The sequence below is a fragment of the Pipra filicauda genome, unplaced genomic scaffold, assembly GCF_003945595.2.
Source record: "Pipra filicauda isolate LSUMZ 115617 unplaced genomic scaffold, ASM394559v2 scaffold226_size1812527_pilon, whole genome shotgun sequence".
Taxonomy (NCBI): Eukaryota; Metazoa; Chordata; class Aves; order Passeriformes; family Pipridae; genus Pipra; species Pipra filicauda.
In genome coordinates this window covers 125,975-148,026 of record NW_024104339.1, presented here as the reverse complement: position 1 = coordinate 148,026, position 22,052 = coordinate 125,975, and the positions used below count along the sequence as shown (strand labels likewise).

The following is a 22,052-nucleotide window of genomic DNA, read 5'->3' as shown; positions in this document are numbered from 1 at the left end:
GCGCCTGCCCCGCCCGGTACCGCGCCGCCGCCGCCGCTGCTGCCGCCGCCGCTGCTGCCGCCGCCGGCCCCACCATGATGAAGTTTCGGTTCCGGCGGCAGGGTGCCGACCCGCACCGCGACCGCCTCCGCCACGACCTCTTCGCCTTCAGCAAGGTGCGTCCAGGGCGAGCGCGGGGCGCGACGGAGGGTCCCGGTGGGGCGGCGACCACCGGGAGGCACCGGGCGGGGTGCGGTGTGCGGTGTGCGGGCAACCCCGTCCCCGGGGGCGCGGGGCTGCGGGACCCCACGGCGCGGGATGCTGCCCGCGGGGAGGCGAGCGGCGTGCCGGGCACCGCCTCCCCCGGGAGCACCGTGAATTCCCGGGAAGCCGCGCATCGGGACCCCCCGGCACCCCCGGGGAGGGGGCACTCTCGGGGGGACGGGGCTGCCGGGGCGGGGGACCCCCGGGAGCAGGGGTGCGGGAGGATGCACCCCCGGGGGTGGCTACCGGGAGGCCCCGGGTGCGGGATGCGCCCCGGGGGGCTGCGCTCCTCCCGCGGAGTTCACGGGGGCAGGATGCGACCCCCGCACTGGCGCAACATCCCTTCTCCCAGCCCCTTCCCGGAGCGTCCCTGTTCCCGCACTCGCCCTGTCCCGGGGCTTCCCCCAGGCCTCGCTCGCCGGCGTTTCGGGGTGTCCCGTGGTCCCCCACCCTGTCTGGCCCTGGAGCATCCCTGGCTGCACCCCCCGTGCGAGGCTCAGGCCCTCGCCCCAATTCCCGCAGGAGTGAGATATTGGTGGTGCCGGAACCCCTGTGTCGGCAGGAAGAGCTGTGGCGATGACCCCCGGGGCTTGATCCCCTTGCACCCCAAATTGTGTCTGTGGGGTTTGGGGGTCATCGGACTCGCAGAGTTTGGGCACTGGGGACGTTTCCCACTCGGTTCCCTCATTCGGATGGGGGATGCCCCCATGCTCATCAAACTACGCTGGAGGGACCCTGCGAACCCTGGGGTGGGGGACCTTTCCCTCAGGGCATCGGGCTGTGCCGGCGGGTGCCCGCCTGGGACTCCCTGCACCCCATCCCAGGAGCCCCGCGGCGTTGGGACCACCCTCCTGCGCTGGCCCCGGGGGATAGGAGACCACCGGTAGTGGCCCCTGGATGAGCCCAAACCGTGTCTGTCCATCCTCTGGCACATCCTAGCACTGCCGTTGGGTACTTGCCCAACTCCCCGCCGTGCACCAGAGGGACCCCGGGGTTGTCCCACGGTGGTGCCGAGCTGGGAGGTGTCGGGGTGTGCTGTGGGATAAGTTCGGAGCCAGCAGCCCCTGCCCAGCACAGCCCTGATCCCCCTGGAGGGGGTCTCGCCGGGGTGCAAGGCTCAGCCCAGCTGGAGCCCCCCGTTTTTGGGGCGTGCATTCCCATGGCTGGATCCTGCCCGAGGGGGCATCTTGTGGGGTCTGTGCCGGTGGGATGTCCTGGGGAGGGCCGGGGGGAGCCCCGCTCCGACCGTCCCAGTGCTGAGGCCGCCGGCTGCCCACCTGCCTCCCATTAACGGTTGTTTTTCCTCCCGAGCTCCAGATCTGCCTGGGATTTGCTGTAATTTGGCCGGGAGCGCGCCTTGGCCGGCCGGCACAGCCTGCCGGATGCGGCCCCGCTGCGGGCGGGAGGGAGGGCTGTGGGCGGGGGGCTGAGCCGGGCCCCCGTCCGGGGCTGGGAGTGCTGGGGAGCAGCCGGGACAGCGCTTTTTGGGGAGTCTTTGCCGCTGTCATCGTGTTGGACCCTGGCCTAAAGCATCACTGTGGTGTCCCTGCGCTGCTGCTGTCCCAGCTCCTTCCTCCAGCCCAGCGTGCATTCTGGGGGGAATCGGGGTGACCCTGTGTGGGGCTGCCACAGGGATCAGCACCCACAAGCATCCACTACCTCACCCCTTGGATGGGCTGGGACCCACTTGGATAGGCTGGGGCGCCTTGGATGGGCTGGGGACGTTGTCACGCTTCTGAAGGTGTCCCTTGGGAGGGGAGCAGGAGCTGGGTGATCGTGGCTGCCGCCGGCGGGTGTGAAAAGCCGCCCCGCTGCGCCTCTCGGGATGCCCCAGACAAAGGGAGCAGGTCAGGATCCGGCCAGTCTGGCTCCGGCGGGCTCCGTATCGTCTGATCGCGCCGTGGCTGCTCAGCCGAGCTGCTCCCGGGAGCGCTGCGGTCCCCTCGGGGCCGGGGCGGTGGGTGCCCCCCGCGTCCCCCCGCTGCCAGGTGGCAGCCCCTCCCCGGCCGGCGAGTCCAGGCACGCCATCGCCGGCCGGGACTTCCTTGGGAAGGTGCCCGCGGGCGGCACGCGGCTCCAGCGGGGACGTCCCGGGTGCTGGCGGGTCCCGCTCGCCTGGTTCTGCCGCCCGGCATCGGGGACCCCCGGTGATGCCGCGGCGGGGGTCCCGCTCACCCCTCCTGGGGTGTCCCTGCCTCGGGCAGGGGGTTTAGAGCAGGGGGTCGCATCCCAAAGGGCCGGTGGGTGGTGCAGTGGTTTGTGCAAGCTCAGACCTACTCCGGTCCTCAGTGTGGCTCTTGGGTTGCTGAGTAGAAATGGGGTGAGAAACGATGTCCCCGCTCCCCAGGGCCCCCCTTGGTGGCAGTGGGGGACCAGACAGCATCCTTGTGATCCCCCATTGTAGGGGTGATGCTCAGGCTGGTGCAGGATCAGGGCTGTGGGGGTTAGAGGGGGCCGTGGGAGATGTCTGGGGGGCAGTCAGTGGTGGGGAGTCCCGCTCTGACCTGCCTGTCCCCGTGGCAGACGGTGGAGCATGGCTTCCCCAGCCAGCCCAGCGCCCTGGCCTACGACCCCGTGCTGCGCGTGATGGCCATCGGCACCAAGGCAGGAGCCGTCAAGCTGTATCCTTTTCCCCCCCATGAGCAGGAGGTAAGGACCGCCCCCCCCAAGCCCTCCTGGACTCCTCTGGCTCTCTCCATCCTGGGGAATGCTTGGAGACGTGGCTGTGCTGCTTCTGGCCCATCCGGCAGCCCCTGCTCCGCTGGCGTCCATCCGTCCATCCATCCGTCCAGCTGTGCTGCAGCTGGGCCGGGCGGGGAAGGGGAAGCTGGAGGAAACCCCCACCTCACCCAAAACATCGTGGGGTGCGGGGGGGCAAAGAGGCTTGGCCGTCCTGGGTGGCATCCCAAGTGGGGGTCCTTCCTAGTGTCACCCCCACATCCCGGGGGCTCCTGTGCATCCTGACCTTGTTCACGCAGCCCGAGGGGGGCAGGGGGTGGGCAGCGGGACTCTGGCCGGCCCGGCGCCGGGGTGAGGGGCTGCGGTGGGCGCTGAGCCCGGTCCCGGGTGGGGGGCCGAAGCAGGGGACGCCGGCCGGGCTTTTGTTGCCGGCAGCGTGCAGGGAGACTTCAGAGGGCTGCTGGCGGGCGGCCAGGGCTGGATGCGGCCCATGCTCGGGGGGCCCCGCGCCGCAGGAATGTGGGGTGGGGGCGCGGGGGCGGCTGCGCCCGCAGCGGGGTCGGGGTGCGGGGGGGCCGCGCTGCTCCCCCTCCCCCAGGCCGGCGGCTCGCGGCCTCCCGAGCACAAAGATGGCGTGTTTTGTTCTGCCGGGGCCGCCCGGGTGCCAGCCCGGCCGCGACGTCGCCGGCCGCCCCGCTCGCCCGCCCGCCCGGGGCTGCTGGTCCCGGCTGAGCCCCCCAGCCTCGTGGGGATGCCCTTGCGGGGGCTGCGGTGCCCCGAGCATCCTCTGCGGGGGTGGTTTTGGAGTGGTACCACCAGTGTGGTCCTGCACCCCGCGCCCACCCAGCCCCGTTCCAGCTGCTGCCAAAAAGATGCTTCTGGAGGTTGGCGGTGCTGGGGAAGCCGGGCCAGGTGAGGCAGCAGCCAGAGCTGGCCTGACTGGCGTTACTGGTTAGTGGGGGCACCCATGGGTGCTCCCCAGCTGGGCTGGGTGGATCTGGCTGTAGGGGCAGTCCAGCATCGAGGGGATGCCATCGCCTGGGGGGTCTCCTGGGGCAGCTGGGGGTCGCTGGGCTTGGACCCCTGTCCCATACACTAGTGTTCCTGAGCTACTTGTCCCAAGGGTTCTCAGCTGGCGGCACCAGTTTTGGTGGGGAAAGACCCCAGAATGAGCGAGGATGGGTGGCACCCCCCCTCTGCCTAGCAGTCAGAGCCCCCTGCATGCTCCACCTTGCACACCCTGTTGTCTGCTCTCCCCAAAACTCCGTGGCTCCTGTCTGGCTCTGCTGGCTCGGCTGTGCCCGGCACTGCCAGACAGCTCCTGCCTGTCCGGCTGGGCAGAGCCGACGGACTAGTTCCCTTTGCTGAGGGCACCAGGAGGCAGCTGGGGGCGAGGACCCCTGGCACATGGCGTGCCCAGGCGTGGCTGTACCATGCACCGGTGACACCGTGCTGGGGGGAGCAGCTGGCTGGGTCTGGGGGGTGTCGGGGATGCCAGGCTGGGGTGCTCCGTGCAGTGCTGGAGCCACTGTGCGGGTCCTGCCCCGGTTCCTGCCGAGCGGCGTCGCTGAAGGAGCCGGGACCAGTTGGGTGAGTGAGGCTGTGCCGGCGCATGCCGAACCCCACCCCGCTGCCGGTGCGTGCCGGGGCTCCCGGCGCCTCTCACACACCCACCCCGGCCCTGTGTCAGCCGCAGCCTGACCTGGGATGTCCCGGTTGGAGTTGGAAGTGCTTGGTGGATCCTGGCCTGGCCTGGTATGTCCCAGACAGAGGTTCTTGGTGGATCCCAGCTGGGGACATGGTGCCAAGGCCGGTTCTGATATGTGGCACAACCAGGGATGCTCTACCCTGGCTCTCCCTGGGACAGGAGGCTAAACTGGCACCTGCTGGCAGAACTGTGAACTAGAAGAATTGGGGGGGGGGTCCTGGGGTTCACTGGGGGTGGGGGGGGCTCTACCCTTGTTGTTTCTTTGACGGCCCCCCCAGATATGGCGCGCCGGGCGTGGAGCTGACGGGATTGCACAAGGAAACGGCCACTGTCACCCAGCTGCACTTCCTGCCTGGCCAGGTATGTGGGTGTCCTGAGGGGGCCTGGCAGCAGCCCCTCGGGACCCCCACACACCCCACTATTATCCCCCCATCCTCAGGGCTGGCTCCTCTCTCTGCTGGATGACAACACGGTGCACCTCTGGGAGGTCTGCCAGAAGGAGGGCTGCTCCCACCTGGAAGAGACGCGCAGCTTCGGCCTCCCGGGACGCCCAGGGTCCGGCAGCACTAAGTACTTGCCTGGGGGGGGTCCCGGCCGCTCCCCCGCGGGGCTGCGGCCAAAGCGATACCGCTGCCGGCTGGGAACGGCGCGTGGGAGCAGCCGCCCTGCTCCGGCGGGACGGTGGCCAAGGTCCCCTCAGTGGTGGTGTTTTCTCCACCAAGATCCTCCTCCGATCCCGACAGGGGTGCTGGGGGAATGCAGCAAAGCCCTGGGCTTTTTATAGGTGCTGGTAGGGCCCTGGGCTGATTAATGGCTCTAATTGCTGCTAGCACTGAGGCTGTCCCTGTCCCCCTTCTCCTGGGCCCAAGGGGAATGGGGATGCACGGATGGGGCAGGGAAGGTTCGGGGTCTCTCTGCACGGTGCTCACACAGCCTCCAACCCCCCCCTCCAGCTGCTCCCCCGGCATCACGCGGGTGACAGTGGTCCTGCCGATGTCTGCTGGCACGTTGGTCTGCCTGGGCACCGAGGGCGGTGCCGTGTACTTCCTCACCCTGCCCACCCTGACGCTGCTGGAGGACAAGACCCTCTTCCCGGATGAGATCCTGCAGAGGTGAGAGCCCTGCAGGCCCCGTGTCCCCTCCCCACCACCCCTAGTCCCCCCTGAGCCCCCGTGTGTGTGTCCCCCCTCAGTGTCCCCGATGACTACCGCTGCGGGAAGGCGCTGGGGCCGGTGGAATCCATCCAGGAGCACCCACGTGACGGCAGCCGGCTCCTCATCGGGTACAGCCGGGGGCTGGTGGTCCTCTGGGAGCAGAGCACGCGTGTTGTCCAGCACCTCTTCCTGGGGAACCAGGTACCAGGGGCTGACGGGGGGCTGGCAGGGCTGTGGCCTTGTGTGTGTGTCCCCATCCTGGTGCTGAACCCCCCATGTACCCCCACAGCAGCTGGAGAGCCTGGCCTGGGAGCAGAGCGGGAAGAGCATCGTCAGCTCCCACAGTGACGGCGGGTACATGGTGTGGGCGGTGAGCGGCACCGGCCAGAGGACCCAGCAGCCCGTCATGTCCACCATCCCCTACGGTATAGGACGGGGATCTGGGGGCCCTGGGGCTGGGAGCTGATCCCCCCAACTTGGTGCCACAACCACAGGGTCGGTGTCTTTCAGGTCCTTTCCCTTGCAAAGCCATCAGCAAAATCCTCTGGCGCACCTGCGAGTCGGGGTACGTGGGTGGGCTGGAGGTGGGCACAGGGGGCACGAGGGGGGTCCAGGGTCTGATGGAAGCTGCTTCTTCCCACCCAGGAACCCCTTCATCATCTTTAGCGGGGGGATGCCGCGGGCCAGCTACGGTGACCGGCACTGTGTGAGCGTGCTGCAGGGCCAGAGCCTGGCCACGCTCGACTTCACCTCCCGCGTCATCGACTTCTTCACCGTGCAGGGCGCGGAGGTGCCCGAGGGAGGTACGTGCAGCTGGGGCCACCCTGGGGAGCCGGTGGTGGTGTGGGGGTCTCTCCTTGCAGCCATCTCCCCTCTCCCCAGGCTTTGAGAACCCCCGAGCCCTCGTGGTGCTGGTGGAGGAGGAGCTGGTGGCCATCGACCTCCAGACGCCAGGCTGGCCCACCATCCCCGCCCCGTACCTGGCACCCCTCCACTCCTCTGCCATCACCTGCTCCTGCCACGTCTCCAACGTGCCCCTCAAGCTCTGGGAGAGGATCGTCAGTGTTGGCGAGCAGCAGAGCCCTCGGCAATCCTCTGCAGTCAGTGACAGGGGTGGTGGGGAGGGAGACCCCTGAGCCCCCAAGGTGGGCTCCATCCCTCCCTCCCTCCCTCCATCCCCTCTCCATCCCTCCCTCCAGGCTTGGCCCATTGATGGGGGGAAGAACCTGGCCCAGGAGCCCACACAGAGGGGGCTTCTCCTCACTGGGTGAGTGGCCTGGCAGTGGGAGGGGGGCCTGGGAAACCCAAACCTTCGGGGACACACATCCTCACCCTTCCTGCGGTGGGGGATTGGGATGGGGTGGTGGTGAGGCCCAGCCACTCTTGCTGGGTGGGCTGCCCTTCCTCGTTCAGCTTGATTGCTGGGCATGAGTGTGTCACCCTCTGCGCTGTCCCCCCTTGTCCCCCCCTCTGGCACGGTGGCTGCCAGCACACAGGCAGCTCTTGTTAGCCGGGCAGATGTCGGGGCCCCGTGCTGACAGGGCCCCCCCGCGCAGGCACGAGGACGGCACGGTGCGGTTCTGGGACGCCTCAGGGGTCTCCCTGAAGCCCCTCTACAAACTGGGCACTGCCAGCATCTTCCAGACAGACTGTGAGCACAACGACAGCCTCAACCAGGCGGGCGAGGAGGAGTGGCCGCCGTTCCGCAAGGTGAGGTGCCCAGGGCAGGGGGGCACTGCCATGGACCCCAGCACCCCCCTGGCTCTGCCCGCACAGAGGGGGGCAAGCCCAGAGGCGGGCACGGGGGGTGCACCTGCCGGAGCCGTCCCGGCTGCGCCCCGGGGACATGTCCCCCGGCTCAGGGCACAGCTGCCGTGTGACGCACCGTGGGGACACAAGGGGCGTTTGTTCCGTGTGCCCCGTCCCGCGGGTCTGCCCTGGTGGAGGGGGAGAGTCGGGGGGTGCGTGGGGACAGACCTTCCCTGGGTGTGATGCCATGTGCCACAGCTGCTGGGAGGATGTGGGGGTGCAGCGGGGGGCCCACCCCACAGCTGTGTGAAGGGTCCCAGCCCCCCTTCACCTGTCCCCCCCACACACAGGTGGGCTGCTTTGATCCCTACAGCGACGACCCACGCCTGGGCGTGCAGAAGATCGCGCTCTGCAAGTACACGGCCAAGATGGTGGTGGCAGGCACAGCAGGGCAGGTAGGGCAGGGAGAGCAGAGCCGGGGCTGCCGGGAACCTCTCAGCTCCCCACTTGGGGACCCACAGCATGGCGGGGGCTGCAGACCCCACAGACCCCCATGGCTGTCCCCGAAAGGCTCCTACCCATGAGGTTTAGCCCCTGGCATGCTGCAAGGGGACTGTCTGGAGGGTCCAGCGTGTGTCCTGCCATCCATGCTTGTCCCTGCAGGTGCTGGTGATGGAACTGAGTGACGAGAAGTCGGAGCACGCGGTCAGCGTGGCCACAGTGGACCTGCTGCAGGACCGCGAGGGTTTCACCTGGAAGGGCCACGACCGGCTGGCCCCCCGGAATGGCCCCCTGCACTTCGCCCCCGGCTTCCAGCCCAGCGTGCTGGTGCAGTGCGTCCCCCCTGCCGCCGTCACCGCTGTCACCCTCCACTCCGAGTGGAACCTCGTGGCCTTCGGCACCAGCCATGGCTTTGGGCTCTTCGACTATTACCGGCGCAACCCCGTGCTGGCCAGGTATGGGGGCTCTCGGTGCTGGGGATACCCCAGAGCGACGTGTCGGGGTCTGGGTGCTGAGCAGCATCGGTGCCCACAGGTGTACCCTGCACCCCAACGACTCACTGGCCATGGAGGGGCCCCTGTCCCGCGTGAAGTCCCTCAAGAAGTCCCTGCGCCAGTCCTTCCGCCGCATCCGCAAGAGCCGCGTGTCTGGCAAGAAGAGGCTCAACGCCAGCAGCCCCTCCAGCAAGGTGGGCAGGGAGCGGGGGCTCCCCTGTCAGGGACGAGTCCCTGTCCCCACCAGGCAGGGACTGACCCCGTGTCCCCCTCCCCAGGTGCAGGAGGCCAACGCGCAGCTGGCGGAGCAGGCGGGGCCCCCCGAGGTGGAGATGACGCCGGTGCAGCGGCGGATCGAGCCCCGCTCGGCCGATGACTCGCTCTCGGGGGTCGTGCGGTGCCTCTACTTTGCCGACACCTTCCTTCGCGACGGTGAGACCCCCCTCCCTCGCCGGGAAAAGCCCCTGAGCTGGGTCTGGCTGGTGCCATGCCATGGGGAGGGGGCTCTGACACTGCTCGCTCCCCTGCAGCCGCCCACCACGGCCCCACGATGTGGGCAGGGACCAACTCGGGGTCGGTGTTCGCCTACGCCCTGGAGGTGCCGTCGCAGGAGAAGTTCTCGGAGCGGGCGGTGGAGGCGGTGCTGGGGAAGGAGATCCAGCTGATGCACCGGGCGCCAGTGGTGGCCATTGCAGTGCTGGATGGGCGGGGGAACCCCCTGCCCGAGCCCTACGAGGTGTCTCGGGACCTCGCCAAGGCCCCCGACATGCAGGGCAGCCACTCCATGCTCATCTCTTCAGAGGAGCAGTTCAAGGTGAGCGTGGGATTCATTGTCCTGCTGTGGAAGGGATGGGACACAACATGTCCTGCATCCCCATTGTGCAGGAACAGGGCTGGAGGTGACCAGCCAAGTCTGGGAGCCCTCCTATGCCTCTCCCTAGAGTGGTGGATCCAAGGGGAAGGTGCTGCCCTTTGCTAAGGGCAAAGGTAGCCACCAAAACCCCCCAGGTTCCTGTTCCCCTCTGACACCTGGCTCCTCTCCCCCTCCCAGGTCTTCACGCTCCCCAAAGTGAGTGCCAAGACCAAGTTCAAGCTGACGGCACACGAGGGCTGCCGGGTGCGGAAGGTGGCCTTGGTGAGCCTGGCCAGCGCCAGCGCCGGCTCTGAGGAGCGGCTGGAGAACTGCCTGGCCTGTCTCACCAACCTGGGGGACATCCACATCTTCACCGTGCCCAGCCTGCGGCCCCAGGTCCACTACGGCTGCATCCGCAAGGAGGACATCAGCGGCATTGCCTCCTGTGTCTTCACCAAGCATGGCCAAGGTGAGGGCACCAGGTGACATCCCATGTTGATGGGGCACTGTCCTTTGCTGCAGCCCCCTGAGGCTCCCTTTTGTCTCCTCTCTAGGTTTCTACCTAATTTCGCCGTCCGAGTTCGAGCGCTTCTCGCTGAGCGCCAGGAACGTGACGGAGCCACTCTGCCGGCTGGAGGTCGCCCGGCTCCAGGACACCTCCTGCCTCAGGTGGGACGTGCCCTGGGGGCGTGGGGGGCTTTGCTGTGGCAGCAGCCCTGTACACCCACCCCATTGGCACCGGCTCTGGATGTAACTTGTCCCGTTCCTTCCAGCAACAGCTTGATGGCGACACCGAAGCTGCCACAGGCGAATGGCACCCACGTCCCGCGCAGCCCCGAGGGCCGGCACTCCCCCTCCGACAGCGACCGTGAGTGATCCCCCTGTCCCGGCACGGACACCATGTCCCGTGGGCTCTGCTCTGGGGCCGGCTCCATGGCCTGGCCGCCTCCAATCCCTCCCGTCCCCATCGCTCTCCAGGGTCCCCTGAGGAGCACTTGGCTGCCTTCTCGCCTGGCCCCATTGACTCCCCCAACAGCAGCCTGGAGAACCCGCTGGACACCACCGGGGACACCACCGTGGAGGAAGTGAAGGATTTCCTGGCGTGAGTGGGGTGGGAATGAGGTGACTGGTGCCAAAGGGCTGTGAGGGTGCCCTCAACCGCCCCTGACCCTGCTCTGCCCCAGGTCCTCAGAGGAAGCAGAGCGGAACCTGAGGAACGCCAGCGAGGACGAGGCCCGGCCCACGGGGATCCTCATCAAGTGAGGTCTGTGAGGGGCTGGTCCCTGGGGTGGGAGTGGAGTTTGGACCTGGGAACCCAGTGCCACGCCCTGGCATCCAAATTCCTCATGGGAGGAATGGGAATGTGCTGTGGTCCCTGGGGCTTGTGGAGGAAGGGGAGCAGGGGGGATGTGTGTCCCAGGCCACCCTGGTCCCCTTCTCAGGGGCTGTGTCCCCCACAGGCATTGCCGGCCTCCCTGACCCATCTCAGTGCTCGGATTCCCGGGATGCGCGACTCGACTGGACCCCCCGCGCCCCCTCCCCATGTAACGTAGACTCGCCTCTTCTCTAACACCGCCCCGGCTCCGGCACCTTCCCCCCACACCTCCCTGCCTGGCCGCCGGCCCTGGACCCCTGAGCTGGGCCTGTGGGGCACAAACTCTTCCCGGGGAAGATATTTTTCTTTTTTATACACGGTCAAGTGTCATTGTCCCATGCTCCAGAGCCCCCTTCCTGGGGGATGCTGCTGCTTCCCCAGCTCCGTGGGGAGGGCTGGGGCTCGTGGGATCCCCCTTGTCCGCCGGTTTTGGTCCCTCGGGGAGGTGGGGGGCCGGGAGCCCCTGGGCACGGCCCCCCCTATACCCTGGTCTGTGTTTACATGCCCGGCTCCCTGCAGTTTACAGCCCCGTCCCCTGCCAGCTCCGGCTGCCATACAGGGACTGTCCTCTTCCCAGGGGAGCCCAGCGGGGACCCCCTGGCTCCCAAGCAGGCACTGGAGGCCTTGAGCAGCCCGGGGAGGGGCACAGTGGGGGGTCACAGGTGGCCTTTTTCTCTTAGTGGCTTCTCCAAGGGCTATTCTCCAGGTTGGGCTCCGTGCCTGCTGCTCCTTTCTGACACTAATTCCTGCCACGGGTGGGTTTGGGATGGGATCATGCTGTGGGAATACACACCAGCTCCTGGTCCTGGTCCGTGTTGGTGCTGGGCAGGGGGGGCAGATGGGGCTGCCCCAGCTCCCTCCTGCCCCAGGTTGGGCTGCCCCACCCTGGGGGTCTCACTGTGCCAAATCCCCCCTGGGCTCTGAGCCCAGCCTTGCCCTCCCAGGGGGCTGTGGCGATGCCGGCTCTGTCCCCTGGCCCATGGTAGCTGTCCCCATGGGGCTCAGCCTGGTCCCTGCCCCTCTCTTTTTGGGGATCCAGGGCCGTCGTGGCCCCCCCACGGGCTCTCTTGCGGTACATGTGTGGCTGAGGGGGTCGGGCTCTGTCGCTGCCGGCCGAGGCCGGGGCTGTAGCGTCCCTGGTAGAACCCCCCCCACACCTCATCCTTGGTTTTTGTTTTTTTTGATTTTTTTTTTTTTTTTTTTTGGTAAGATGAATTTAGCATTGTTTAGTTATTAAAAATACTGGTTTTTAATATTGAAAATAAAGCATTTAATATCAGCTGCCCGGGCTGCAGGTGTTTGGGGAGCCTTGGAGCCAGGTGAGTGCTGGGGTTCCCCTGAGCTGCGGGAGGGGCAGGATCAGGGTCGGGGGGACCCCACTTGGGAGTGAGACAGAGCCTGAGACAGTGTCGGGGTGAGAAGTGCAGCCTTTATTGATATGATCCTGATGGGCTGATCCCTGCCAGGGTTCCATCCCCCAGGACAGCTGTACATCCCCCAGCTGTAAGGCCCAGGGCTGAGAGCCTCCGGCTCTCCCCAGTTCTCCTTAGCAAAGCGTCCTCCCCCCAAACTGGGAATCGCTCCTGCCCCCCAGTCGCAGGGGGAGATCGGCACTGGTTTGGGGCAAGCAGGGCGTAACAGGGGCCCCCCTGGAAGGGGAGGGGCCCTGTGCCAGGAGAAGGGGGGCACAGAGCCCCAGCGCTCCCCACTGGCCCTGGCTCGGGGGGAAGCGGCTCCAAGCCGAGCCTGGCTGGGAGCAGGCGTGTGCGGCAGCGCAGGGTGCCGGGATCTGGCCGTGCCCGGGGGGCTGTGGCCGGAGCACTGGGTGCCCCCAGTCCTTAGGCGGGTGGTTTGCGGAACACACTCCAGGCGTGGAAGCAGCGGGTGAAGGGCCAGGGCTCGTTGCCTTTCCGCACCAGCCGGAGCTTGCGGGGCCGTGTGGGGTCCTTGGAGCGCATGTGCTGGATGTAGACCTGGGGCAGAGCACAGCTGTGGGGGTCCCAGCCCTCGCCCACCACCAGGACTGGCATTCCCTAGCCCAGGAGTTCTGCACCACCCTGACCAGGGCCTCGAGGGGAGACGGAAGTGCCCAAATCTTCCCTCCCACGGCCCCAAGCTGGAGAAGGAGAGAGGCCTTACCTGGCACGCCTTGAGGCTCAGCTTGATCTCCACCTGGCTGGTCTGGGTGCCCACCCACATGTAGACCTGCGGGAAGGACCAGCAGCCGGGCTCAGCACATGGAGCCGCTGGAAGATCCAAACCCAGGAGAGCCTCCTGCCCCCAGCTCACCTCTCGCCCGTTGTCCAGCAGCATGATGTCATCATCAGCCAGATCATCCTGGCAGAAATCCGAGCACTTTTCCGACACGGAGAAATAACCCTTCTCATTGGAGCACCTGTGGGGAGAGCCAGAAGGGGAAAGCATCAGGCATGAGTTTGCTAGGACTCAGCTCCTGCAGAGGGAATGGACGTGATGGAGCAGCTCCGTTTTGGTTTATTGATTCCCAAGGGATGGACAGAGATGGGAGAGGAGGAGCCTAGGCTCTGTGGGAGGAAGGGAACCAACAGATTGCAGCAGCCCTCCCTGGGCCAGCACCCACCTGAAGAGCCGGGAGTGCTTCATGTAGTCGGCGTCTTCATCGTAGGGCTTCTGGCTCCCGATGCCCACCCAGAAGAAGTTTTCGGGTTCTTCTCCCTCGTTGATGACCTGTGAGAGCAGGGACAGGGCTGAGCGTGGCCTGGGTGGTCCCTGTCACTCAGGTAAGCTGGTGCTCAGCCCCACTCACCTGTTTGCTGTAGGAGTCATCAAACATGTGGTTCATGATGTCCTCGGCCAGCTTGGCCTCGTCAGGGTCGGCCGCCCGGCCCACCCACGTGTAGACGATGCCCTGGTTGTCTGTGCTCTCAAAGGGCACCTGGGGAGCACAGAGTCAGGGCTGCCCAGGGGGCAGGAGGGCACCCAGGCACCCCTGAGGATGCTCAGCCCCGAGCAGTACCTTGAGGATGAAGCAGAACTCGGAGTTGAGCAGACCAGCGTCCGTGTTGATCTGGATGCACCTAGAGAAGGAGCCCCCGAGGCACAAATCAGCAGGAGACCCGGCAGCTGTGCCCACCGGTGGGTATCCCACCTGGACCCTGGAACGTGTGGGTGCTGCCTGGCCTGGAGCAGCCCCTGGAGCACTGACCTGGTGCAGAGGGCCCCGCCGTTGGTGCGGATGTGGTAGAGGCTGGGCTGGGGAGGGCTGGCCCGCTCCTTCCGCTTGCCCCGGTGGATCACAAACCTCCTCTTGAAGTGAGAGAGGAACTTGGGGTTCTCCTGCTGCTGGGTCATGCGCACCACCTGGACAGGGGTGGGTGTCAGCAGGGCCATGGGGACCCCCCAAACGCAACCCCAAGCTCCAGCTGCACCCCCCTGCCAGCCCCCATCTCTTCTGCTGTCCCCTGCCCTCAGCCTTGGAAGCAGAGAGGGGTACCCGTGTCACCCGAGAAGCTGCGTCACCTCCAGCTTGCCAGGGAAGAGACTCTCAAACTTCTTCTGGAGGCTGAAGGTGAAGGTGAGCCAGCCCATGTTGGAGGCCTCCCGGCCCTGCCAGAAGTAGACGATGCACTGGAAGTCTTCCTCGGGCTGCTTCTCCTCCTCCTCTTCCTCACCCTCCTCCTCTCCTTTGCCTTCACCCTTCTTCTTCTTCTCCTCATCCTCCTCGTACTCCACTGGCACCCAGTACCTGAGGGCCGGAACAGGGAGTGTTGTGAGGGATGGGGCAGGCTGGGGGCCTGGGCAGGGAGATGGGGGACAAAGTGGTCCAACAGCCTGAGTGGGCACAAGCTGGGTGTCACCTGCACAGGAAGACGTAGCAGTCGTGGGTATGGAAGTGGCCGAACTCCTCCTCGGGCAGGCGAGCGAATTTCTTGCCCTCCAGCACGAAGCCCTCCATGCCATCCAGGTCCTCGTTCCACTCCTCCATCAGCTGCTCTGCCTGTGACCCCACGTGCTCCGTCAGACCTCCAGCCCCTCCATGAGCACCCGGCCCATGCCAGGGGGGACTCACAGGAGCCCCTAGCCCTACCTCGCTGAGGGGCATGGGGGGCTGCCGGGGCAGGAAGAGCGCCGTGAGGTCGGCCTTCATCTGGTCCTTCTTCTCGGCGTCCTTCCGGACCTTGCCGGCCAAGCCACCATCCTGCAGCACCGTCTCGGCATTCCGGGTGTAATCCACACGCAGGACGTCATCCCAGTTCTTGAACTTGGACTTGAACACCTAAATCACAGAATCATTAAGGTTGGAAAAGACCTCCAATATCATTGAATCCGACCTCTGACCGATCACCACCTAGTAACTAGGACAGAGCATGGAGTGCCACGTCCCGTCGTTTCTGGAACACCTCCAGACGTTCAAGGTGTAAACTGGGGAGCAGATAACACACCCTGGGCCACAGCACCCTCCCTGGCACCCAAGCACCCCATCCAAGGGGTCTGTGTCCTACCTGGCACTCGGTGCCCTCGAGGTTCCTGGTGACCATGGCGTGCTTGGGCCGGTGCAACATGGTGCACAGCTCCTGGCTCAGCTTCAGCGCCGCCGCCCGCACCAGCCGCGACGACTTCCTCCCGATCCAGATGAAGACATCGGACCAGCAGTCCAGGATGTACACGCTCTTGGTGTCCAGCAGGCTCTGCAGCTGAGGGCATCCCAGGGAAGAGAGGGTCAGGCATTCCCAGCTGGAAAACACCCTGCCTGCTCCCAGCAGCGGGGAAGAGCAGAGCATCCCCTAGCCGGGCGCTGCTGGCCGAACCTGCCTCTCCCAGGGCACAGCTGGAGGCAGAGGGGGCATGAAACCAGTTTCACTGGTCAGACTGGGAGAACCTCCCCGCCCCATCCTACCAGGCGCATCTCTGGCATCAGATCAGCCTTCAGCCTCTTCTTGTGCTCCACCGAGAGCCTGTAATTGATCTGGGGCAGCTCCAGGTAGCCCAGACCGAGGCCGACCTGTGGAGGGGACGGGGACACAGGTGAGGGGGGGCTGCAGGACCCCAGCAGTGCCCACAGCCCAACGGATACAGCTTCCCACCTTGTACAGCTTGGGCTTGTGGGGCTGGAAGTCATCAGGGACACAGGGCCGGATCTCCTCAGGCTGCCCCCCCAGTGCTTCCCAGAACTCGGGGGTCTCCTGGCCCTGGGTGAGCAGTGTGATCTCGGCCTTGCCCTTCCGCTCGTTCTTGTTGATCTTCTCGGCGAAGAGCCTGTGGCAGGAGCAGGTGAGATGGCAGCTGGGCTCCCCACACCCCCAGCCCCCTCACCAGCCCTACCTGGCCTTGGTGGTGCTGCTCAGCGTGGCTTGTCTCCCACGCCACACCATGAGGTCGAGGCCGTGGTCCAGGAGGAAGACAAACCTGGTGGAGACAGGTGAGAAGTGTTAGGAGAGAGTGGGGTGCACCAAGTGTCCCCCTCACCCTGGGGGGTCCCTGCAGGGCATCACATCTGCCAAGTGGGGTTTGGACCCACATCATTGTAGGAAGGTGCTGGAATGGCCCATTTTCACCCCAGAGCTGCAGCTACACTGTCTCAGATGGACCCTGCTGCACTTTCTGCAGGGACCTGGTGTCCCCTGGCCACTCACCGGGGGTCCAGTGATGTCCCTTTCAGTGCCACTGGCTCCAGCTTGACATTCTTCTTCCCATAGACACGGTACAGCCTGGGGGAGGGACAGCCATGGTGGGACATGGGGCACTGCCTGCCCCACACACCCCCTGTCCCCAGCAGTACCTGGTGACATATTGTGTGTCCTCAACGGTGAAGAAGCCGCTGGCTGTGCCACCCTCGATGTAGGAGATGTCGTTGTCAAAGACCTGGGGGCAAGGAGGGGGTGAGGGTGGGAGAGGAGGGGCTGGGGGCTACAGGGGAGCCAGGGGCTGGCCTCACATGGAGGAACTCTTCGCTCTCATCCCCCATCTCCTCCCGGATGCACCGGCACTCGGCCCCCAGGTAGTTGCGGAGGTTGACGGCGTGGATGGCGGAACAGGCCTTCTTGTCCAGCGTGGACTCCTGCCCGATCCAGTAGTAGATCTCCCAGTTGAGGGAACCGTTCTCATCCAGGAAGGTCTGGGAAAGGACAGGGTGTGAGATGGGACAGCTGCACCCCCAGGTTGGGGATGTGGGGGACCCTCAGTCCTCCCCGGCTACCTTGAGCACGATGTAGCAGTCGGCCTCGTAGAACTTGCTGTGGAAAGCCTCGTCCACCAGTGTGGGCACGAAGTTCTCGATCTGCCAGACACAGAGGCCAGGCAGTTGCCCCACGTCCTCGCTGAAGAACTCTGAGTAGTCTAGCTGTGGCTTCTCCAGGCCCTGGTCCCAGCGCCTTGTCTTTAGGTCCGGCGCCTTCGCCTCCCCGCTCTCCTGTGGGACAGGGGCAGGTCAGGAAGTTGTGAACAACCGGGTCCCTGCTGGCACATGGGGTGGGCCAGGGTCACTGTGATGCCCTCGGGGCCCCTCTCCCACCTCTATCTTCTTGTTCTTCTCCTGGGCCACGTCTGACATCCCCTTCAGGACCTGCTTGGCCTGGTCGTCCTGGGCAGAGTCCTTGCGCCGCCGGAGCCGCATCTTGCGGGCCAGCGGGTCCTTGGTGCCGCTCCCTGGGGACACGGGGACGGGGTGAGAGGCAGCCAGGACACCTGTGGGGCACCCTATGGAGCACAGCTCATTTCCCAGGCTCTCCAGGGGCTGTCCCCCCCATCCCTGCACACTGACCTGCGGCAGCGGCGGCGGCGACGGTGGCTGGGGAGGCTCCGGCCAGGCGGAGCTGGTTCTGCAGGGAGAAGTCGATGTTGTACCACTCCGAGGTCCGATCCACCGGCTTCGGGGGCATCACCAGGTTGGGGTTCTCACGGACATCCAGGATCTGCCAAGGAGAGGACAGAGACCTCAGTGCTCTGAAACGTTTGCAGGGACATCGAGGATGTGGCGTGGGATGGAGACCTCCGGAGCACCCTGGGCTTTGGTGAGGTGAGGGGATGGGGAGGGAGCCCCAAATCCTTCTCCTGCCTGGGCAGAACCGTGTGCCAGAGTGCCTCAAGCCCCCCTGACCTCACTTCACCCACCCCACCCTACAGCCCCGAGATCCCAGGGATGCACTGGGGCTGTGGTGCAGCCAGCCCAAGGCAGGGGAGTGCTGGGTGCTCACCTCCACATCCGTCAGGAAGTGGATGGCCTCCGGCAGTGTCACCAGGCGGTTCTTGTTCAGCACCAGCTTCCTCAGCTTGGAGCACCTGTGGGACAGTGATGCTGGTGATGGGCCAGCCCAGGGTGACGTCCTGTCACCACACAGTCTGTGTGTCCCCTCTTGGGATCCAGCTGTGGGCTGTTTTCTACCTGCACAGGCTCTCGGGGATGAGCTCCAGGTTGTTGTTGGCTGCCATGAACTCCTCGAGGTTGGTGAGCTTGCCAATGCCCGAGGGGATCCCGTCAAAGTCCAGCTTATTGGAGTTCAGGTACATCTTCTTCAGCTTGGTCAGCTTGCAGATGGCCGACTGGGGAAGGGGGAGAAGGCGAGGTGAGGGAGAACCATGGAAGCACGGGCAGGGATGGCACGTATGGAAAGGGACGTACAGGTAAGGAGGTGAGCGCGTTGCGGGACAGGTTGAGGGTCTCCAGCTGGGTCCACTGGTCGATGCAGAGGGAGAGCTCCGTGATCTGGTTGCTGCTGAGGTTGAGGCGCCGCAGGCTGCCCAGGGTGTAGAGGCACTCGGGGACACGGCTGAGGTCGTTGCAGGACAGGTCCACGTCTGGGGGATGAGACAACACGGTGACACCACCAGCCAGACCCATACCAGGGCTGGGAGAGCCCCTGCAGGGCTCCATGGGGCCCCGGGCCTACCTGCCAGGTTCACCAGGCCCTCGAGGCTGGTGGGCAGGTTGCTCTGCGTGCGCTGGGTGTTCCGGAGGTGGAGGGTCTGCAGGGCTGTCATTGCTGGGAGCTGCCTGCAGAGCACAGGCCAGGGAGAGCCTCAGGATGGATGGAGCAGGCACCAGCAGACTGGGATCCAGCCTGGAAAGCAGGGCCTTACCGGAGCTGTGCATGCAGGAGGGGGTTGTTGTTGAGGATGAGGGTCTGGAGGTGGACCAGGCGTCTCATCTGTGGTGGGAGGCTCTCCAGCTTGTTGTCGCTCAGGTCAAGGTAGAGCAGGTCTGTCAGGTTGATGAAGAGCTGGTTGGGGATGGTGTCGATGCTGTGGAAATATGGGGATATGCAGGACTGTCCCGGAGCTGCATCAGCCCTGGGCTCCTTCAAGGAGGGGCAGAGAGCAGCACCCGGTGACAGATGGAGGTGGCTGTGGCCAGGGGGAGATGGTCACCCCAGGTCTGGACCCACCTGTTGTGGCCAAGGTTGAGGACCAGCATGTTCTTGGCATTCTCCAGCTCCCGGGGACACTCCGTGAGCTGGTTGTAGCTCAGGTCCTGGGAAATATGGGAGCACAAAGCAGGTGTAACCCCCAGCCCTGCATCCAGCCACCACCTCCCAAACCTGAGGAGTGAGGGGCATCTCTGGGGGCACTGCAGCAGGAGCTGGATCAGCATATGGGGAACCCAGCTATGGCTGGAGGCACTGCCAAAGGGTCATCCAACCCACAGGCAGCTTCCCTGGAACTCAGGCATGGGCTTGGGACTGGTGCTCCTCAAGGAGCACGAGGGGACACTGAGGTGCAGGAATGGAATTCAGGAGGAGACTCTGCACCCACCAGCACCGAGAGGTCATCCAGCTGGAAGATGTCATCAGGGACTCCTGAGTTCTTTAGGCTGTTTGCACGAGCCACGATGGCCTGGAAAGGGGAGACAGGCAGGAATTCAGCCGCCTGCTGAGCATCCCAAGGCGGCCAGGTATGATCCTTGTGTGCTCCCAGATCCGAGAGGTGCCTGGGGACACCTGGTGCGGGAGGGGGACACTCACCCTGAGGCAGGGCAGGCCGGAGAGCTCTCCATGGAGCGTGGTGAGGCTGTTGTGACTCACGGAGAGATGCTCCTGCAGGGAAGCCCCAAACAAGCCCCAGTGAGAGGAGCCAGGGCTGCTCAGAGCAACAGCTGGGACCCCACATGGATGTGGGGGCTCCTCCATTCCAACAGAACTGGGGACTTGGAAGCCCTGACCCTCACAGAGCTGCTGGGACACTCCCAGTCTCAAACTGGTTGGTTGGCCCGAGCGTGCCCACGCTGCCCTCACATCCCTCATTCCTGGGGTAGCCTCGGCTGGGACACCTCAGCCCTGCTCTGAGATGCCACCAGGTTGGCCTGTGGCAGTCCCACACAGTCTCTGAGCAAACAGATCCCAGTCCTTGGAAACGGGAAATCAACACTTCTCACAGGGTGATCTGGAAATGGGCAGACGTGGGGTAGGTGGGGGGGTGGGAGGAATCTCCCAGGGGAAACGTTTTCCTCTGGGTATCACCAGCCAGGCTGTTGCTTGCTCATGAAAACGGGGAATTGGCAGGCTGTGGGCGGGATGCCAGGATTTAAGGATTTAAGTCTCGCCGTGTCCCCCGAGCATGTGGCAGGGCCAGGGGGAGCGCGGCTCCGAGCAGCAGGGAGGGATTCCCTGCACCTGGCACAGGGATGGGGACTCCTGGCAGCGTTTAAAGCGTTGTGTTTGTCTGACTGAACCAACTGAAAGAGGTTCCTGAGGTGCTCCTGGACACCACCAAAGCAAAGCTGAGCCACGGGCTCACCAAGGAGCTCCACCAAGGAAGGGCCTGGTAGAGCCGCCCAAAAAACAAGGCCAGGCATCTGCAAGCTCCTGCTTCTTACATATTTCAGCAGAAGAAGAGGAAGAAAAAGCCCCAAAACCTTAATCCTCTCCACACTAACCACCCCCCTTCCCATCTGTTAAGGGGCATAGGATCTAAGCACGGTTTTTCATCTGGTTTTCTAGGAAAACAAGGTGAAACCAACTACCAGCCTGTCTCAACCCCACTCCTGACAGCTCCTGCATCTGATTTCAACCACATGTCATAGCTCAGCCCTATTATTAGACACTGGAGCATCCGCCAACGAGCCACAGGGCTGGCAGGGAGCAGGCTCCCATCGGATCCCACGGCTCCAGCGGGACAGTGGAGCCCCATTCCCTCCTGAAACGTGGGGCTCACCAGCTTCTGGAGGGCAGCGAGCTCCTCGGGCAGGTAACAGAGCCCTGTGCGGTTCAGCTTCAGCCAGCGCAGGCTGGTCATGGCCTTCACGTGCTCCGGGAAGTACCCGCCCTGCGGGAGGAGGAGGGTGAGGAGACCCCCTGCCCCGTGGGGTGGGGAACTGGGGACCTCACTCTGACCGGCCCTGTATGACTGGGATTGTCCATTACTATGGGATCAGGAGTTGGGGGGGCTGGGATCATCCAGTCCCATAAGGTTGGGAACTGGGGGACTGGGATCACCCAGTCCTATGGGACTGGGGGCTGTGGGGCTGAGATCACTTAGTCCTATGGGATTGGGACCTTGGGGGGGTTGGGATCGCCCAGTCCTGTGGGACTGGGAGCTCAGGGCCATGATGACCCAGTCCTATGGGACTGGTAGCTGGAAGCACCCAGTACTATGGTTTTGGGGGTGAGGGACCAGGATTGCCCAATCCCATGGGATTGGTAGCTCGGATCACACAGTCCCATGGGATTGGGATCTGGGGGACCAGGACTGCCCAGTCCTATGGGATTGGGAGCTGGGATCACATAGTCCCATGGAATTGGGAACTGGGGTTTGGGATCACCTGCTTTCATGGAACTAGGATCTGGAGAGGGTCGGGATCACCTAGTTCTATGGGATGGGGAGCTGAGGGGTTGGGATATCCCAGCACTATGGGGCTGGGGGCCAGAATCCCCCAGTCCAATGGGACTGGGAAGTAGAGGATCGGGGACCACATGTCTCTCTGGGACCCCATGGGGGCCCGCAGGTTGCCCAGCCATAGAGGGTGGGGGCTCAGGGACCGCCCACCCTGAACACCACCCCCGCTGTACCGGGATTCCCCAGCCCGGGGGGCCGGACCGGGCCTGACAGCGCCGCGCGGGGCCCGGGCTCGCCGATCCCTGTGGCCGGGGCGTCCCCGCTCCCACTCCCGTTCCCTCTCCCCCGCACCTTGAAGTCGTTGCCGCTCAGGTCGACGCCGCGCACGAAGGGCAGGACGCCGGTGGCCGCCATGGCGGAGGGACGGGACGGGACGGGAAGGGCGGGGCGGGGGGACCCTGCGGAGCCGCGCCCTGACAGGCCCCGCCCCCGGCCCCGCCCCGGCCGTGACGCGCGAAAACGATTGGGCGGGGCCGGGAGCCACTTCCGC

General features: G+C 65.3%; 2 protein-coding genes across 4 annotated transcripts; one reads left to right on the top strand and one right to left on the bottom strand.

Moving 5' to 3' along the window:
• Nucleotides 1–39: 39 nt before the first annotated feature.
• Nucleotides 40–11,952, top strand: LLGL1 (LLGL scribble cell polarity complex component 1). 3 transcript variants are annotated; one of them, XM_027743110.2, is made up of 23 exons: nt 40–155; nt 2,767–2,864; nt 4,909–4,990; nt 5,070–5,185; nt 5,584–5,742; nt 5,823–5,985; nt 6,074–6,209; nt 6,295–6,349; nt 6,430–6,587; nt 6,667–6,884; nt 6,984–7,051; nt 7,341–7,494; nt 7,884–7,988; nt 8,197–8,489; nt 8,569–8,722; nt 8,807–8,960; nt 9,059–9,342; nt 9,580–9,850; nt 9,936–10,050; nt 10,155–10,249; nt 10,360–10,483; nt 10,566–10,645; nt 10,842–11,952. In XM_027743110.2, the coding sequence occupies exons 1-22, from the start codon at nt 75–77 to the stop codon at nt 10,642–10,644; spliced, it is 3,162 nt and encodes a 1,053-aa protein (XP_027598911.2). In that variant the 5' UTR covers nt 40–74; the 3' UTR covers nt 10,645; nt 10,842–11,952. The 3 variants fall into 3 exon arrangements, with proteins under 3 accessions (XP_027598911.2, XP_027598910.2, XP_027598909.2); XM_027743109.2 differs by having other exon boundaries at nt 5,070–5,200; nt 10,161–10,249; XM_027743108.2 differs by having other exon boundaries at nt 5,070–5,200.
• Nucleotides 11,953–12,165: 213 nt separating this feature from the next.
• FLII (FLII actin remodeling protein) lies at nt 12,166–21,957 on the bottom strand. The gene is made up of 30 exons (XM_027743086.2): nt 21,854–21,957; nt 20,882–20,992; nt 19,693–19,764; nt 19,484–19,564; nt 19,117–19,202; nt 18,812–18,973; nt 18,622–18,725; nt 18,354–18,529; nt 18,117–18,274; nt 17,929–18,013; nt 17,496–17,646; nt 17,247–17,380; nt 16,932–17,144; nt 16,671–16,850; nt 16,515–16,597; nt 16,369–16,443; nt 16,058–16,141; nt 15,820–15,991; nt 15,633–15,737; nt 15,238–15,429; nt 14,823–15,011; nt 14,593–14,732; nt 14,255–14,480; nt 13,941–14,095; nt 13,752–13,812; nt 13,542–13,670; nt 13,356–13,462; nt 13,046–13,151; nt 12,896–12,961; nt 12,166–12,729 (listed from the first exon to the last, which is right to left on the bottom strand). Exons 1-30 carry the CDS (start codon nt 21,914–21,916, stop codon nt 12,595–12,597), a joined length of 3,801 nt encoding a protein of 1,266 aa, XP_027598887.1. The 5' UTR covers nt 21,917–21,957; the 3' UTR covers nt 12,166–12,594.
• Nucleotides 21,958–22,052: the final 95 nt, after the last annotated feature.

What these genes read in the sequence shown, in the direction of transcription:
- LLGL1 (XM_027743108.2), top strand. Translation starts at nt 75, where the DNA reads ATGATGAAGTTTCGGTTCCGGCGGCAGGGTGCCGACCCGCACCGCGAC. An exon ending in AAGGCAGGAGCCGTCAAGCT is followed by an intron (nt 2,865 to 4,908) that starts GTATCCTTTTCC and finishes CGGCCCCCCCAG; the next exon opens with ATATGGCGCGCCGGGCGTGG. An exon ending in CCGGATGAGATCCTGCAGAG is followed by an intron (nt 5,743 to 5,822) that starts GTGAGAGCCCTG and finishes GTCCCCCCTCAG; the next exon opens with TGTCCCCGATGACTACCGCT.
- FLII (XM_027743086.2), bottom strand. Translation starts at nt 21,916, where the DNA reads ATGGCGGCCACCGGCGTCCTGCCCTTCGTGCGCGGCGTCGACCTGAGC. An exon ending in ACTTCCTGACGGATGTGGAG is followed by an intron (nt 17,647 to 17,928) that starts GTGAGCACCCAG and finishes TCTCCTTGGCAG; the next exon opens with ATCCTGGATGTCCGTGAGAA. An exon ending in TCTTCCCTGGCAAGCTGGAG is followed by an intron (nt 14,096 to 14,254) that starts GTGACGCAGCTT and finishes ACCCCTGTCCAG; the next exon opens with GTGGTGCGCATGACCCAGCA.